The 17447-nt window shown below is 47.4% G+C and overlaps 2 protein-coding genes across 2 annotated transcripts; both read right to left on the bottom strand.

Annotated features, from left to right (window-relative positions):
* Positions 1 to 7630: 7630 nt before the first annotated feature.
* LOC136461224 (UDP-glucuronate 4-epimerase 6-like) lies at positions 7631 to 12723 on the bottom strand. The gene is made up of 2 exons (XM_066460608.1): positions 12572 to 12723; positions 7631 to 7994 (listed from the first exon to the last, which is right to left on the bottom strand). The coding sequence occupies exons 1-2, from the start codon at positions 12721 to 12723 to the stop codon at positions 7631 to 7633; spliced, it is 516 nt and encodes a 171-aa protein (XP_066316705.1).
* A 3207-nt stretch (positions 12724 to 15930) lies between these two features.
* On the bottom strand, positions 15931 to 17259 carry LOC136459603 (uncharacterized). Its single transcript, XM_066459441.1, has one exon. The coding sequence runs from the start codon at positions 16856 to 16858 to the stop codon at positions 16403 to 16405; it is 456 nt and encodes a 151-aa protein (XP_066315538.1). The 5' UTR covers positions 16859 to 17259; the 3' UTR covers positions 15931 to 16402.
* Positions 17260 to 17447: the final 188 nt, after the last annotated feature.

Below are 17447 nucleotides of genomic sequence, written 5' to 3'. Positions count from 1 at the left end.
CGAGGCCAGGAGCGAGGCAGAGAGCCGGTGGGCTCAGACGAGGTTGGGTTTTAACAAATGACTTACCCTTTGGCTTTGTTTTTTATGGGGTTTAAGTGATTCCTTTGGTATATGCTCGGGGTACCCCGTTTTATGGTACCCGACAACAGCGAAATAAATAAAATGTATATTCCAAACGTCCTTATGTTGGTACAACATATAGGCAATTACTCTCCCATTCTTGACACATCATTCACCTTTCCTACGATCGGACTACCTCAACAACTACGGACGAAAATACAACAGAAAGATTACAATACCGGTGGACAGCGACAAAAGACACTGCTAACTACGGGTACATCATCCAAAGGCAACTAATCTACTTTGGACCATGCATCTTCATTCCTAGGCTCGGTGGATTCTTCCAAAGCCCTGGCTATGGATCTGCCTCCTCTCTTCGCAATGGCTGAGTGAGAGGAATCAAGGGTTCTACTTCTAACACTTTCGAGGGTGGAGGTGCTGGCGGTACTGTAGCACCGGTTCTCCTTCTTTCTGGCGGGTGGACAGGAATCCCCTCCACAACCAAGGGGTCCTACCATTCAGCAGCCAACGTCCTCCGCTTGGCCTTAGTGACAAGGTAGGCCTCTCCCAACTGATGGGCATGTCGATCTTTAGCCTCCTTCAGAGCTTCCGACATGACAGTATCCCAACTCTAAGCGGCTACCACACTGACATGCGCTTTGCCAAGCTGCACCTAGAGCATCTTGGAGAAGATCTCAGGTTCCTTGGCTCACCGAAGGCACTTCCTCAACTCCGAGGCTTGTCGGTCATACTGCTCATCCAGAGCAAGCACGTACGTGGTCAAGTGCACCGTGGTAGGACTATCTTCTTGCGCATCCTACCCTTGCAAAGCCTCCATGTGAGCCCTACATGCTCGTCGATTCTTTTCTAAAGGTGGAAAGAACCTCATGGGGGTATGGGCAATGGGCTCTTCATAGATCTGGCAAAGGTACCGCAAGGCTTTGCGGGCCACAACCTGGCAGGTGTCGACAAAGCGAAACCCAGTTGCGGTCACTTTCTAGGCTTCAGTGATGTCGGGGTACTCTTCACTCTTCCCAATATAGACGGTAACTTCACACCGCTCAATGCCTTGCTTTTCATACTCATAGGCCTCATACTCAGGATGATCTTTGACTCCAAGCTTTTGCAGGATGGCATACAGGATCTTGAGAAAACCCTCAGTGCTTAGGCAGTAACTACTAACCTAGCCTTCTACCATCACTGGCGGTGGTTGCAAGGAAGGACTGAGCGAAAAGCTAGCTCAAAAGGAAAAGCTAGGCGAGCTAAAGTGCACCGAGTGGTGGTACCAATGGTTAAGCCAGACCCTGCTTATAAAGGCATAGCGGTCAGTGGTCCTGGCCCGGTCCACCAAGGTTTCAGCACGAGATCACTATAAATGAATCGACCGAATTTTTCACGCATTAGAGGCAAGTGATCTCTGAGGCCATTAATGACTAATACGACTAAAAGACAAGGTTCCAACAAAGAGGCAAGAAAATAGTACGGGGAGACGCAGGTCACGGCAGGCATGAACCACAGGCGATACGAAGCACAAAGCCACAAGGAACGGGCGCCTCTACATGCATGGGTCCAGATGCAAGTATGGTAGCTGTATTGATGGCGACCAACCCTAACCACCGACCACCTTGGGAGCAAAGTGCACACAACGCAAGCCGTTTCTTAGATGCATGGATGCATGTGTAAGTACAAATGTTCCTGCATGGTTGGTGAATTGTTTTTATCTAATGGTAAGGAGGAGAGGCATTAAATGTGTCCACCTGTCCGACTTGTTTTTATCTGATGATAGCATGGAGGGGAGGCATTAAATGTGTCCACATGCTTTTGACACACCATGCGTAGGTGAAGATGTCTAGTGCTTTCAAATTTACTGAGCGAATTTTTGAATACCTTAGGGAATGGCCTCGGACACTGATCGTCTCGTGCGTGCAAAAATCCTGCCACTTTCCTTTTATTGGTCTCCACGCCAGACTCAATGGTGGACTGTGCCAGGACCAATGACCGCTCTACCATGACAAAAGGTCTAGCCTAGCCACTTGGTACCACCACTCGGTGAGCCTCAGCTCACCTAGCCTTTCTCCAGAGCAAGCTTCTCGCTCGATCCTTCCTTGTAACCACCATCCACCAAGGATGGCAGGAGCCTAGATTAGCAGCTATTGCCTGAATACTGAGGGTTTTCCAATATCCTGTATACCACCTTGCAAAAACTCGGAGTCAAGGATCACCTCGAGTATGAGGGTCGTGAGTATGAGAAACAAGGCACTGAGCGAAGTGAGGTCACCGTCTACATTAGGAAGAGTGAGGAGTTCCTCGATATCACTGAAGCCTAGAATGTGACCACAACTGGGTTTCGCTTTGTCGACACCTACCAAGTTGTGGCCCGCAAAGCCTTGCGGCATCTTTGCTAGATCTATGAAGAGCCCATTGCTCGTACCACCATGAAGTTCTTTCCACCTTTGGAAAAGAATCAATGGGTATGGAGGGCTCGCATGGAGGCTTTGCTAGGGTAGGACGTGCAAGAAGACAGCCCAACTATGGTACATCTAGCCACGTATTTGATTGCTCTAGATGAGCAATATAACCGATAGGCCTCGGAGCTGAGGAAGTGCCTCCACTGAGCTGAGGAAGCGGAGATCTTCTCCAGGATGCTCGAAGCGCAACTTGCTGAGGCGCACGCCAATGTGGCAGCCGCAGGAAGTCATGAGACTACCATGGCAGAAGCCCTGAAGGAGGCTAAAGATCAGCACACCCAGCACCTGGAGGATGCTTATCTGGTCATAAGGGCCAAGCGTAGACGCTTGACACAGAAAGGCAGGAACCCTTGGTCTTGGAGGGAATCCATGTCCACCCACCAAAAAGGAGGATCAGTGTTGTAGTACCACCAGCACCTCCACCCTCAGAGGTATCAAAAGTAGAGTCCTTGCTTCCCCTCATTTAGCCACCACCATGAGAGGAGGCAGATCCTTAGCCAGTGCAGAAGAACCAACCGAGCCTGGGAATGAAGCTGTTTGGTCCAACGAAGTAGATGAGTTGTCCTAGGGAACATGTACCCGTAGTTAGTAGTGCTTTTCATCGCCGTTGTCTAGTATTGTAATCTTTCCATTGTATTTCATTCGTAGATGTTAAGAATCATCGGGTCGTAGGAGGCAAACGATGTGTCGAGACTGGGAGAGTGAGTGCCTGTAGGTTGTACTCGTATAAGGGCATTTGGGACGTGCTTTTTTCTTTATCCGTTGTGTTTGTCATGTCGATTTACCCTTAGACCTCGTTAGACTTACTTAGGGTTCTCGAGGCAAAAATCAAGCGGGTTACAAGAAAAGCAACCATTTAGATGCAAGCAGGCCAGCTATGATTGGATGACATAGAACATTGTATCAACTAATTATGGGTGTCCCAACAGAACACTTGGATTTCCTTAAAAATTAAATCTCTTGTGGGATTTGATTTCCTAGCCCCTTGCCATGAAAGGAACCCTTGTTGTCTGAATCTTCCCCTGCAATCCACCCCTGGTTCCATGGTCAGTGACCCCACTACTTTCATTGCGTGTAAGTTGGTAAAGTTGCCTGGTTAAATGCTTATGGTGCCACGACAAAACTGAGGGCCCCTGTGGAACAGCTACCACATGGCGAGGCTGCTCAACACGCGCTGGTATAGTGGTGGTTAACCAGGCATCTTTGCCAAGTTACAACACCGTATCGCTCTCATAACAAAATATTCTCCTTTGAAAAATATCCTTGTGTTCTAACAGAAAATCCACAACGGGTTAATAAAGTAGTGCTTTTTTGAAGTAACCGAGTTAATACGGTTTCTGAAGAAAGAGAAGACCAACAAGGAAAAGTTAGTATTCAAGTAGTCTAGAGTGATTGAAATGCTTAAATTGACGCCATGTCCTAATCCTAATGTCTGGTTTGACCGCGCTACGCACGCATCGACACCTGCAGACGCTGTTGATACCGGGACCCACTTGCTTTTAGCTCTCGTTTGGCTATGCCGCACTCGCCTTGTTCACTCGCACAATTCATTTTCTCTCCTTTTCCCGCACCTTGTCGGCTCTCGACTCTCGACCTCGCCCCCGTTCTTTTTGGGCATGGCTGCTCGTACACCTCCTCGTCGAGCGAACCCCTCTCCCCTCCTTTTTCCTCCCTGCACTCAAGCTCACGCAGGGAGTGCACCATGGCCTACGCTCTCCCCACCTCGTGACCCACCAGTGTTTCCCTTCTAGGCCGCCTGCACTTCTCGGTTGCTTGGGTGCACCCGAGTTAGCTACATTTACTCCACACCCATGCAACCAGCAAAGTGAATAGCAGACCGCGTGGAAATTAAAGCCACGTGCATCGCCAGTGGCCACTCACCTGCGCTCCTTTTCCCGCACACTGGTGCTGTCCTCTCAGCATCACGCCGCTGTCTCTTCTGCATCGCCACCCACATCACGTCGCACCACCGCCCCACGACAACGCTCATGATGTCACCTCCATTGGCCCGATGCTGCCGCTGCTGTCCCCTACAAACCTGATTTCCTCCGACCCTGATGTTGCTCAGTGTCAATGATAATGCCAAGCACCCACCCTCTAAACCCGCCATCAATCGCCTATGAAAAGCCCCCCCGGCTTCCCGTTCACAACAATACACTCCACGCTCAACACCAATCACCTGCATAAGCCCCCTATTCAAATGCCAACCTATTTCAACATTTTTAGAAAAAAAGCCTAAGATAAGTGCTGCAAGCTGGAGACTATCGAAGAAAACATCAAGCAGGAGCCAGAGTACATTGTTAGAAGCAAGAAGCTGACAGTCTCAAGATGTGCTTAGATGAAGATGAGCTCACCATGACCATCTTTGGTATCCTAATTCCTACTATGGTGGCATCAATCATATTGCTGTGTGAGTACAAATGCCGATGCATGTTCCTCGAAGAGGGAGCTATTCTTCATGCACTGATAGCAAGGAGGCCAATCACTAGATGGACCCACCTACTCTCGCCTATGTTGCACGTGTGAATTTTTTTAACCGAAGGCACATGAAGCTTAGCATGCATGGTGTAAAAGAAGTACTATTTTACCTCCAACAAAATATTTAAGAGGCACTATTAGGTAGCTACGGTGCACATGTTCATGGTAAATCTGAATGGCAAGAACACATACAATTTTTAAAAAGTCTAGGGAACACTCGTGCATGCAGGAAAGTTTACCACATTGTTTTGAGCCACCTGTAAATTTTTAACCACGTGTGATGTAAATCCCTGCTAACCGGTAAATTTTCTATAGGCAAAGAGGCCCTTGCTATGGTCTCACCTGGGGTTGCTGCTACGGTGCACATATTCATGGTAAATCTGTAGGCAGTTAAAGAGGTCCTTGCTATGGTCTCAGCTGGGGTTGCTTCCTTTCATATAAAAATTTGGTGGCAGTAAGTTCCTCTATGTAAAAGGAGAAGACATTACATGTCCTGTAAATTCTTACCGTCCATAGCAAATTTTCTGTATGTAAAGGGGAGCCTACATTTATAGCTTAGGGAGGGACCCATGTATGCATAAATATTTAAATGTAAAAGAATAAGACACAATGAAGTAAAGACCCGTGGTAACTTCCTGCATGCAGATGATAGCTCATGCAGCACAAACCAACATAAATGCCAGCAGTGTCACCAGTACATTCGCACACACAAACAGATAGCTCATGCATGCATGCAAAGCAAGCAAGGCCCCAGCAGCATGCACACACGTGTACTCGCATGCGTGCCGACCACCATGCTAATTAGGCACCGGCCATGCATGTCGAGAATCCACCGTCCCCTGCTACGCACCACCGTCTATTTGCGTGTCGCGTACAATCATCAGGGAAGCCCTACTTCATTGAATACGTCCACCTGCTTCATGTATCCACTGCCGAATGCACGGAGGAAGGCCAGATGCGATGCGCTTCATCTGAGTCATAGAATTTCTATCTAACGCACCAACTAAATAGAACGTACGTGGACACGCTAGGAGGTCGCCTATCTGGCATGCCTTCATATCTCGAATTGAACTCAGAACTGTGAAGTACAGTCAAATCAGCAAGGAGACATAGTTAATATCAATAATCACGTTACACAGACCAACTGCTTCTCCTTAACCTATTATAGTCTACAGAGTGTCCACGATGATCTCCCGCAATGCGCGCCTTTACGCTCCACGTCGTGCCGCGCAACGAGCGGATATGAGAGCAGCTGTGCCACCATGGCGCGCCGCGTCGGCTCCTTGTGCACCAACTAAATGGAACATACATGGAGACCCTGGGAGGCCGCCTAGATGGCATGCCTTCGTATCTCTAAATATATATATGTGTGGGGAAGATGCAGAAGCTGCATGCATCGAGTCCACCGTCAAAACCTAAACAATGCCACTCTGGTAGCCTGCAACTTCTTAGATTTACATCAAGCACAGCATCTTTGAGTTCTAGGCACGAGCCGTATATAGCTCATAGACTCACAGTGAACAACAATGAGATACTATAGTATCTGACCCAAAAAAATTGTAATAATTTAAGCAGAATTATCTGAACCATGAGGATGCCAGTGACCTCTGTTCAGACATGGCTCCCTTTGCTTTGCTCTGTTGTCCATCTATACCACACCCTAATACCCACGTCTTTTTGTACCCTTTTTTCGGTAAAACTATACCATACTCGAGTGTTTCTCGAGCGGTGAGCACTCGATTTTCTATGGGTACGATCTAGAACCGATCCAACACGGACAGCCGCCTGCGCATGTGCACGACGCGTGCTTCGGAGTCCCATGCGCGTTGCCCCAAGGTGCATGGTCTGGTCCGCCTCTGCACCGACCAGTTGCAGGTGCATGCATGGCGTGCTGTGGTGTGGTAGACCAGACCAGGGTCACCCGTTGCCATCAATCACCTTGCCCGTTGCATGAACCTATGCATGCATAACTATTCGTAGCGGATTACAACTAGTTGGATCATACTTTACTATTTCTGTTTGGGGTGTAAATTTTGTATTCAATTGGTTTAAATTAATTATTCATAAATGTGAATGGTAAGAATTACTTGGATAGTTATCTAATCATTTTTTGGCCTTTTTTATTTTTTTGTATGTTTTAATTGGTTTCCCTTTAAAATTTTCCAATTTAGCTTCCATACAAATAATCTAGCTATTTTCTTTGTTTGTTTAGTATTTTTATATTATTTGGATAATTATTTTAATCCATTTAATCTAGATGCAATGATGATGAGAATCGAGTGTTGGATGGATTAAAAACACTTGATTTTTTATTCCCCTGCCAATCGGTGTTTTATGTGCCACCAGCACTCGGGTGTCACGCGCACCTGATCACCCGAGCGGTGGGTAGACATTCCATTTTTTTCCTTAAGCAGTTAAGATTAGTTTATCTATGGATCCTTTTCCATGGCACTAGGCACTACTATTGTAGCATCATGAAGAAGCAAAAGCAGCAAGGCTTAAACAATAAGCACCTTGCAAAGCTACAGGACACTGCTAGCTAGCTAGCCTCCAAGGACAATCGAATGCACACTTGGTGGTGGATGGCTGAGCCGAGGAACACGCCGCGGCGGTGGCGTGGATCCTCACGATGCTGCGGACATGGGCATGGATTTCCTCTTGGCAGTCTTGCCGGCGAGGACATTGCCGCCGCCCCTGACATCGACCTTGTAGTACTGCACGAACCAGTCAACGAAATGGCGGAGGCCAACCTCGAGCGAGGTGGTGGGGCGGTAGCCAAAGTCGCGCGCGGCGTGGCTGACATTGGCGTGCATGAACGACACGTCGCCATTGGTCGGCATCGTGATGACATGCTTGTGCGCCTTCTTGCCGAGGAACTTCTCGAGGATGGCGACCATGCGGGTGACGGCCACCGGTGTGGTGTTGCTGAGGTTGTACACGTGGAGCAACGTGGGCCCATGCTTCTTGCCGGACTTGGAGGCCGTGCTCCTAGAGGACCAAAACCATATTAAATGTTGATTCTTAAGACCAGAGGATACAGTAACAACCCCCCAAGAAAACCATCTAGGGACCAAAACCATCTAGTGCAAAGTTGTGTTGTTGGATAATCCCTAGTCTGATCAGTATTTGAGGTTGTGCTGGGGATGGCCATGAATTCATATACTATATTGGTGAACCAATAAAAAGACTAAGCAGTCACAGTGAAGCCAGGTTGTTAAATTTTTTGGTTCCCAGTGCATTATCATGTTCGTCGAGAGCACTAACAGCAGCAGCATCAATCAGTGTGTTTATATTATATAAGCTACAGGGCCCTCTTACCAGGTGCCTAAATTCTTTCCATCTGGTAGTAATCATCCTGATTTAGGCCATATCTCTAAATGTAGGTATGACACAGCCTGTGTTTATGTAGCACAAGGTAACGACCCACAGGAATGGCACAAAAGTAGAGAGTTTGATTATTAATCCATGGCATAGTGTGAAATATGCACATGTTACATGTAGAATACAACAACAACAACAAAGCCTTTAAGTCCCAAATAAGTTGGTGTAGGCTAGAGTTGGAACCCAGCAGAAGCAATCAAGGGTCAAGCACGTGAATAGCTGTTTTCCAAGCACTCATATCTAAGACCAAGTCTTTGGGTATATTCCATAGGCTTTGTTGTTGTTACATGTAGAATATTTGCTAAAATTAACAGATATTGTAGAGTTTCATGTAAGGAGGGGCAGATCATGTAAGAACAGCATAAAAATTGAAAATAATATTTAGAAAGCATGCAACACGCATGCGTAGCTGTACCATTATTATAGCATGGCAACAATGAACACATTGGCATCAGTGTCCCACCTGGAGACCACAACAGAAAAAATCGAATTCAATCAAATCAGGCTTTGTACCATAAAAATCACTGACCATGCAAAAAAACAAAGAATTAGATGAATCCCACACCAAAACAGTCCCATGGATACCAAACCAGAACTATTAAGTAAGCCAATCCGGAATATAAGGATCCACACACTAAGGTGAAGTGCATCACATATATATCCAATTTAAATTTTGAGAGAAAATATACAGACACAAAAAAATCAGCAGACATCAGCACATGTAGCACCAACCCTTAAGATGTATATTCACAGACTTAATTCTGTAAGGAAATATACAATCACTGCAAACCAGCAAACCACATGAGCCTATGGCAACGATCCTCACCACGGATCTATGGTGGGCCAAACATATATGTTTTGTTGCATGTAATGCTTCGCAGCCAGATTAGGACTACAAAGAAGCACGCATTGTTAGCCTCATCTAGCATATGCAGTAGAGATAAAATCTGTAGACCTAATCTAGAATTCTCTGGCTAGCAGAAAGCAGCAAACCAAATATACAGGGATCTCTGGTGTGAAGGAAACACAAAAAAATAGAGCCTGTAGACATAACAGCCCTATCCATAGGCAGAAGTAGAAAACTATCATCCTTTGCAAGAATCCAAGTTACCAGCAGACAGCGAAACATACGGATTATCTTTTCTCTCGTAGCATAGAGAATCCATCTTCATTACAAGCTATGGAGCAAAAAATATTTCCATCACTGGAACTGACTATCAGGGGAAAAACAGTAGTTTGGATAGGCAGGAAGTACTCAAATCTGCAAGGGTTCTAAAGTATAAAGCAGTGTGTGGGAATGAAATTTATAAAATAAATGCATGCATCACACTGTATGTAGTTGTGTCCCAAATTAGCATGGGGAAACAATTCAGTAAGACTGGAGTGACTTAAATCCTTGAATACACAGGAACTGTGCTTCACTGCATTAACAGGAAGGAAGTCCTAGAGATACAATAGACAATAAACTCTCAAAGGTATAGACATGGTACTGAAAGAGAACACAACAATAAGCTGAACCTACAATCCACTACAATGAATCCACCACAATAAGAAAACAGAGAGAATATAGTGAATAAGAGTAGCCTCAGGGACGAACGAAATGGCATCATTTGATCTATTGTAGGTAGGCACAATGGCATGCATCGAGAAATAGCATCCTTTGCCAGTGGAGTAATTAACCATGTAAGGTTCAGTTGGATTACTAAAAGATGATCATCATTTTAGGACATCTTAACTCAAACCCCGCAAGTCTAGGTCCACCTCATGTTCCTAAAAATCAAGTGTCCACCATTCTATTTTCCATAAGTTTTTACGGGGAAGAGGTGAATCGCACGGAACCATAGAAAACACAGCACCACCTTATGAATCCATGTTTGGATAGAGGATGAGGGAGAGAATGTACCAATGTAGCACAGTAGGATCAACAGTGGGCGCACCGGCGTGGGCAGCAAGCGCAGAGGAGGAGGTGACATCGAAGCTGACAATAGCACATACAAGAATAAAAAAATAAGTATCAGTTGTGGAGGCTGTCGGGATCACAACTTGAATAGGCATTTAATCGAACACTTAAACTACAGGCAGCAAAAAGCTAGCATACAAAGCAACAAACCATAGCACATGTTTCTTACCCAAAGGTGAGGAAGGCAGATGGACTTGTCCCCCGAAATCAACAAGAATCCCTAGCAAAGCAATCTTGCTTATCCTCTGTGTCCCCTTTCTAAAACCAACACAATTTGGCATTCCAATTCTGTACGTTTGCTGGAGAGGGGATGGGCTGCAACGCCTAATGAGGAGCAAGAGAAGAGGAGGATGTGGGAACTCACCTAGGCTTCAGAGCCAAGGAGCATCAGCACCGGCGTAGCTGCCGTTGCGAGTATAGCATGGAAGAGAGATGAAACCATAAGTTGAGGAAGCCCAAGTACTGTGCAAATCCTAGGCATGTCCATTTACGAAACCACGGGCAACGACACAGGTAAGGCACAAGCCGGATGAAGAAAGGAGAAGGAAGGAAAACACAGGACGTAGGCCCACGGACGTGAATCCAGGTCGGGCGTACTGCCGGCGATGGCCCTACCACGTGGGTGGCGCACGCCTGCCCAGGTGTGGCGCAGGGGCCAACCGTGCTGGGAGCCGTCACTCCAGGGGCCACCCACGGCGGTGCGCCGCCCACGCAGGGGCCTGACGTGGCCGACTCGCCTGTCGCCGCTCTGGAGCCACCAACGTCGGGGCAGGAGAAGAAGAGGACGCCTACCGCCGCTCCGGGGGCATAGCGATGCGCACAGCGGAGGGAGGGGAGGCGGCTGCGCCCACCGCCAGGGCCTGGCCACGTCGGTGCACCAGAGGCCGACCGATGCGGCCGTAGATCTGGAGAGAGGGAGAGGGAGAGGGAGAGGAAGAGAAAGAGGCACCGCCCGTGTGGAGAGAGAGAGGCAAAGAGAGAGGAGGTCGAGAGCAGAGAGAGAGGGACGAAGGAGGCAGAGGGGGAAAACTCACCCACGGTACACGCAAAGGAAGCAAGGCCTAGCAGCATGCACGCACGCGTACTCACATGCGTGTCGATCACCATGCTAATTAGGCACTGGTCATGCATGCCGAGAATCCAGCGTCCCCTGCTATGCACCACCGTCCATTTACGTGTCTCGTACAATCATCCACTTGCTTCATGTGTCCACTGCCGAATGCATGAAGGAAGGCTGGTTGTGACGCGCTTCATCTGAGTCGTGGAATTTTGATCTAACGCACCAACTAAAAATAACGTATGTGAACACCTGAGAGGCCACCGATTTGGTGTGCCTTCATATCTTTAAAGGTATGGTAGAGTCCTTTTTCTGAGTTTTGTTCTCTAGCTAGGCTTTTGACACCCATCCTGTAGTTCGGTAGTTCAGTTTCAGGTCTGTTAATCGAAGTACTAAAAATCATATAACTCCAAGTATGATTGGACATACCTATAATTATATCTTTTTTTTCTTTTTCTATCGTCTAATAAAAACTACAACAAAACTTTTACCGTCCTTTCTTTTTAAAAAAGTACGATTGGATGAACATGATTACCGTAGCAGTATACTACTCCTATGGTTTTAGTAGTATAGCGTAGCAGTATACTTCCCCCATCGCATTCAGAGAAGGTATATATTAATATTAGAGAATATTGTGTTCTTGCCCCTACTTTGATGTCCAATTATGATTTTACCCTCGTTTTTGTCATCGTTGTGATTTTACCCCTGCTTTATAACTACTAAGGCTCAGTTTACCCTTACTTTTAACTCTGTTAGTTGTATCTAGAATAAAAAAATAAAAAAACAACAAAACCCTTCACAGTAAGACCAAAGGACAACAATACCCCTTATCCACTCATACCCTCCCAAATCCCCCATCCTCTACCGTATCCTTTCTATCTCTCTCATCCTCCTCACGTCAATCCTCTGAAACCCTAGCAGCGGCGTGGGCGTGGGGTGCGGCTAGGCGGCTCCTTGCGCCGCGCGACTAGGGCACGAGCGTGGCCCCGAGCGGCCAGGCCCCGTTCGTCGGGCGGCCAGGGCATGGGCGGCGTGAGCGTGGGGGTGTGGCTGGGTGGCTCCTTGCGCCACGCGACGAGGGCACGGGCGTGGCCCTGGTGGCTCAGAGGCAGTGCCATTGCGGCCTTGCCCTGGCGCGCCACAACCCCTGACCCTAGATGGTCATACGGCAAGACCTCGCGGGCGGCGCCGCCGCTCCTAGCCCGGCCGCCCGGCGCCCCGCCCACGCGTCCCGCCCGGCGGGCTGCCTCAACCTGGATCCGCCCCTGCTGCCTGCTGGTGAAGTGGTGAGCAGCTCTGCCCTCTGCAGCTTGTTCCATGTTTTCCTCAAATCCCTAACCCTAACTTTTCTCTGTATGTGATCTAATTTGTTAGCTAGTTGTTGCTAGATTTTTTCTTCATTTAGTTCAATTGATGTAGCTTGTAGATATATGCAGTAAGAATTAGAATGTATTGGCCGATTACTTAATACTTATTATGCGATATTGCAATTTGGTTGTAGGATATTTGTGAACTATGAAGAGGGATAGATGCATTGCTTTTATGTTCCAGAAGCATGCTGCAAATAAATGGTTATCTACCGAATTGTAGGACAAATTTTGTGGTACATTACCAAATTGTTAATTGGTTTTTACCGATTGGGATGTGAAAATTTTGAGCCGGAATACCCTATACAAAAATCCTAGATTTACATTGGGTTCATTTTCCTTGGTCTGATGCTAAATTGTTAAATCCTTATGGTGTATTATCGTAGGTCTGATGCTAGATTTATAGGTCTGATGCTCGATTTCTAGGTCCTGACCTCTAAGTGCCTGATTTTTTCTTAGGTAACCCGTCAAGTGTCGCCTCTGCATCAGTAACAAATGCAGCACCACAGCCTGTTATCAACTCAGGTGACCTTTATGTTGTTGTCATTACCTCTGTGTTGTTGTCCTGGACTACATCTTACATCCCAAAACATGCCGTGTATCCATCTGTAGGTAGAATGAGTTTCTGTCTGTAGAGCGATTTAGCTAACTGTGTATTCGGTGATGTGATTTGTAGGCCAAATTACATGATATGAGCCTTGGTGCTAGAGTTCTATCATTTTTCAATTTGCCTGATGGGAGACCAAAATCATGGCGATAGGGTAGAACCTTGCCTACTCAAGTTGTTGACATGCATAGCTTTGATCTACTGCAGCTAGTTAATTTTATAGCTGGGCACTACATGTGGCCTGGAACAGAAGGAACAGAAGGGGCTGGAACAGAAGGAAGAGGAAGAGGAGGGAGGTTGGCTGCATTGTTAGGAATAGATGCATGATTGTGATGTATGACACTGAACATGTAATATCTCACTATTAGCTACCGTTTTTGTTGGACTCATATGTTGGATGAGGCTTGGTGCTGTATGGATACTTTTGCTACACTTTTATTTGATGTGATATTATATATCTATATTTGCATGCTGTGTGGAATCATATGTAACAAGTTGTGCAATGGTGCTACCAAATTTAAAAAAAACAAAGGTAAAATAGATAAGTATAGACAATTTCGTATGGACAAACTTGTCCTTACTGAGTCCATTTGATACCATTACCTGTTGTTCATAGAATAGGGGTAAACTTAAGGTTCGTTTTCAAAAAACAAGAGTAAAATCACAATGATGATAAAAGCAGAGTTAAAATCACAACTAGATGTCAAAGTAGGAGTAAAAACGCAATAGTCCCTTAATATTATTACAGACAGAGCGCGTACTATGCTTCGCCGTGCATGTACAAGGCTCCAAGCCAGATATATATAAACATGATTACAGTACCATTTAGCATGATTGGTTTGAGCGTGTTTTCTAGCTTACCATTTGAGAATCGAACGTTTGTACCCTTTGCTGGCACGTTCGTTTGAACTTATTGACCGACTTATCAGCTAGAATCTATATTATTTTTTTCTCATAATAAATCAGCTTCAGCCGGCTTTAATACCAGCCGGGTCATTAGTGTTAAACAAACTAGGAATATAGAACACATCGCTCTGGAGCTTAGCAATGAGCTTAGTGTTAAACAAAGGCCGCTGTTTTAGCTTTTTGGAGCTCGGGAAAGCGGAGGGAGGGAGGGAGTACTTGCCTTTTTGAACGGTTTCTCCTCCAGCAGACCCGTGAACGTCACAAGGCGAACCCACCCGGGCCGGCGCCATTTCGGCACCAACAGGTTGCACAGCAGTAATTGGTACTTTTCTCCTTGTCTATCAGTTCAAATTGAATGCCAAAGCTGCCTCGTAGTACTGGCGAACAGTACTTTCCTTAGAGCAAATTGCAGAGACTTGTAGTACTCGTCGTAGTAGTAGTAATTGAAAGGTCCTGGGCCCGCCAGCCTGCAGTTAAAGAGCTGCATATATATTCAGTCAGAAGACAAGCTGGCAGGCCCATGGAGGGCCCTGAGTGTAAGCAAGCGCCGAGGCCGGTGAATTGGATCGGGGCCGGCCCGTGAACGCGATTCCGATGCTACTAGGAAGGACCAGCATCCAGCAGTGTTGGGTCAGGGCGACGTCAGGAATGCAGCAGGGCCCGGCCAGGAAGTTTTGTCTGGACGCCATGCATCCAGGCATCATCTGGTCCAGCCTCGGCCTCTCTTCCCTGGGCGTTTTTTTCCCCTTCTTTTGCAATTGTTTTTTGTGCGATCTGTCATCCCATCGCTGGCTCAGCAAATCAGCCGGTTGCGGTTGGTTCTCGGAAAAACATGAGCTAGCTCCATGTGTGTCGACCCTCCAGGCCCGGCATACTTGCAGGCCCGTGTTGCTCGATCGGGACCAAGGCGTCGCGAGCATGTCCACCTGTCTTTCTTCTTGTACATCATGTAGCAGCGACATTCATTCAGCTATCACGTGGACTGCCGGTCCTAATCTGAATCCGGATCAATTCTTCAAAAAAAAGAAAAGAAAATCTGAATCCGGATCTCTCCTCTCTCCAGATTTATGTACAAAGTTTCATTTCATTTCAATGTGCTATGGATGCACTGCCGGTCCTAATCTGAATCCGGATCTCTCCTCTGTCCAAATTTATGTACAAAGTTTCATTTCAATGTGCTATGGATGGACGCTTTTGCATGATACACGCTGACACCTTTTGAGCATCTTATTACTCCCTCGCTTCCAATCAAAATGCAATATTCTTAGTTACCAAAGAGTCAAAAGAAAATTTAAGTTTAACTAAATTTATGTAAATATTGGTATTATTTTTAAACAAGTAAGTATCACTAGATTAATTATGAAATATATTTTTATAGCAAAACCTATTTTACGATATAAATATTGGTATTATTTTCTATAAATATAGTCAAACTTAAAAAAAGTTTAATTTATCCAAAATTTAGAATTGTATTTTTTTTCTACAGAGTATGGAGCAAAGACAACAAAAATGCCATAAGCTTTTCTCTTTTTATACAAAGATAATCATTTTTTTATAGATTTATAGAATTAGCATCGGAGCAAGAACATGCTCCGCTCCGAATTTTACAAGTGCCCAAACGAGAGATTTGGGCATCATTTTGGCCATCCAGTTTCATTTCAATCTACTAGCTGTGGTCAGCGCGTGCCGGGACGCTTTCATGCCGAATCGGCGATCAGTCGACAATAATCAGGACGTAGGTTGGACCATACTGCCTCCGACGCAACGCAACCCCCGCTGCCCCCGGCACGCCACACCACCCGGGAAGCTTCGCTGTTCGGTTGGTGTGGTACACGTCATCCGTCAGCAGCCACGAATGCTGGTGCACACGCCATCCTGTCTCGGTTTTGGAATATGTTAGAGTAGGAAACAACATGCATGGTGCTCATTCCTGCATTTGGCATGGGATCAAATAATCAAGTTCCATGATAGTTTCAATCCACCCGATCTGACCAGTTTACAGCAAATATAATATAGCTCAATCAACCAAAAAAATAATCCTCGCTAAACTAATCTGATTCTATGTACGGCGGCCTAATAACCCTCTCCACCTCCTCCACGTACGGATGGGATCCGCGCTCAGCGGGAGGAGCCGACGGCGAGGTGGCTGTGCGCGTCGAGCGGCACGAACGCGAGCGCGAGGAGCACGGCCAGCAGGCCCACGGGCACCAGCAGCAGCAGGAACGGCGGCGGCGACAGCGGCGGCAGCACGAGCGGGAGGAACGCCAGCGACACGGCCACGAACAGGAACGCCAGCACCAGCTCCGCCGTGAAGTAGCCCGGCGGCGTGGGCGGCACCGGCACCGCCTGCTGGCCGCGGCTCGTCACCGTTCCCTGCGGCCGGCCGCGGTGCTGCTTTTGATGCTCGACGGCACCGTGCATTCCGCCCCGGCGGTGAGGATCGCTTCTCCTCCTCGCCGGCCTCCGGTGGTCCATGGCGAACGGATGATGAGGCTGTACCGCGGCTGGTGCTTGTTGCGACGGGATCAAGAACCAGAGTTGATGAGCCTCAGAGCTGCCGGCCACAAAGCTCATTCAGAATTTCAGACGGCCAGTTGATCTCTCCGATCAGCAGCAGAAGGGAAGCCAATAGATTAGCTAGTCCAAGAATAAGAAGGGAAGGCTGCCAAAGAACATGAGCTCAGGTAATATACAAGTCGGGCGGGCTGCTTGGTTGCTAAGCGGGCGCAGACGCAGCCGCAGCAGGTTCGTTGAACGACGCGGAGCCGTGGCAGGGCATGTGCTTTGACCGGAGCTGTACCCGCGGAACCTCGTATTCCATGAACCGTCAGACGCCAGTGGGTCGTCGTGGCCGTACGGCGGGTTGTGTGAGAGGACAGGGAGATCGGCTTGGGGATCACGAGGGGTTGCCCGAGAGATCCTGGACCCCGGCCGGCCTTTTCGGCCGGGTGCCGGTGCGGGTGCGCTGTATGTGGGCGGCGGTGCAGACGTGACGTGCAGCGCTCAGCAGGGGTATGAATACGAATGAACTGCATGCATTTCAGGAACGGTGGTGGCAGGAGTGGTCGGTCGTCGGCGTGATGGTTGCGTTTGCGTTGCGGTCTTTCGGCGGCGTGGTCGTTGGTCGCCTTTTGGCTTGCTCAACCTCACCGACCTCGCGTGC

This window comes from Miscanthus floridulus, chromosome 6, assembly GCF_019320115.1.
Source record: "Miscanthus floridulus cultivar M001 chromosome 6, ASM1932011v1, whole genome shotgun sequence".
Lineage (NCBI taxonomy): Eukaryota > Viridiplantae > Streptophyta > Magnoliopsida > Poales > Poaceae > Miscanthus > Miscanthus floridulus.
The sequence above is the reverse complement of the archived record's forward strand: the minus strand, read 5'-3'. Positions and strand labels throughout refer to the sequence as shown.

Excerpts from the sequence above, each read along its gene's own strand:
- LOC136461224 (XM_066460608.1), bottom strand. The coding sequence starts at position 12,723 with ATGGAACAAGCTGCAGAGGGCAGAGCTGCTCACCACTTCACCAGCAGG. Across the intron at positions 7,995-12,571 it reads GCCGCCCGCGAGGTCTTGCC|GAGCACGGCCTCCAAGTCCG; the intron begins GTATGACCATCT and ends TTGGTCCTCTAG.
- LOC136459603 (XM_066459441.1), bottom strand. The coding sequence starts at position 16,858 with ATGAGCTTTGTGGCCGGCAGCTCTGAGGCTCATCAACTCTGGTTCTTG.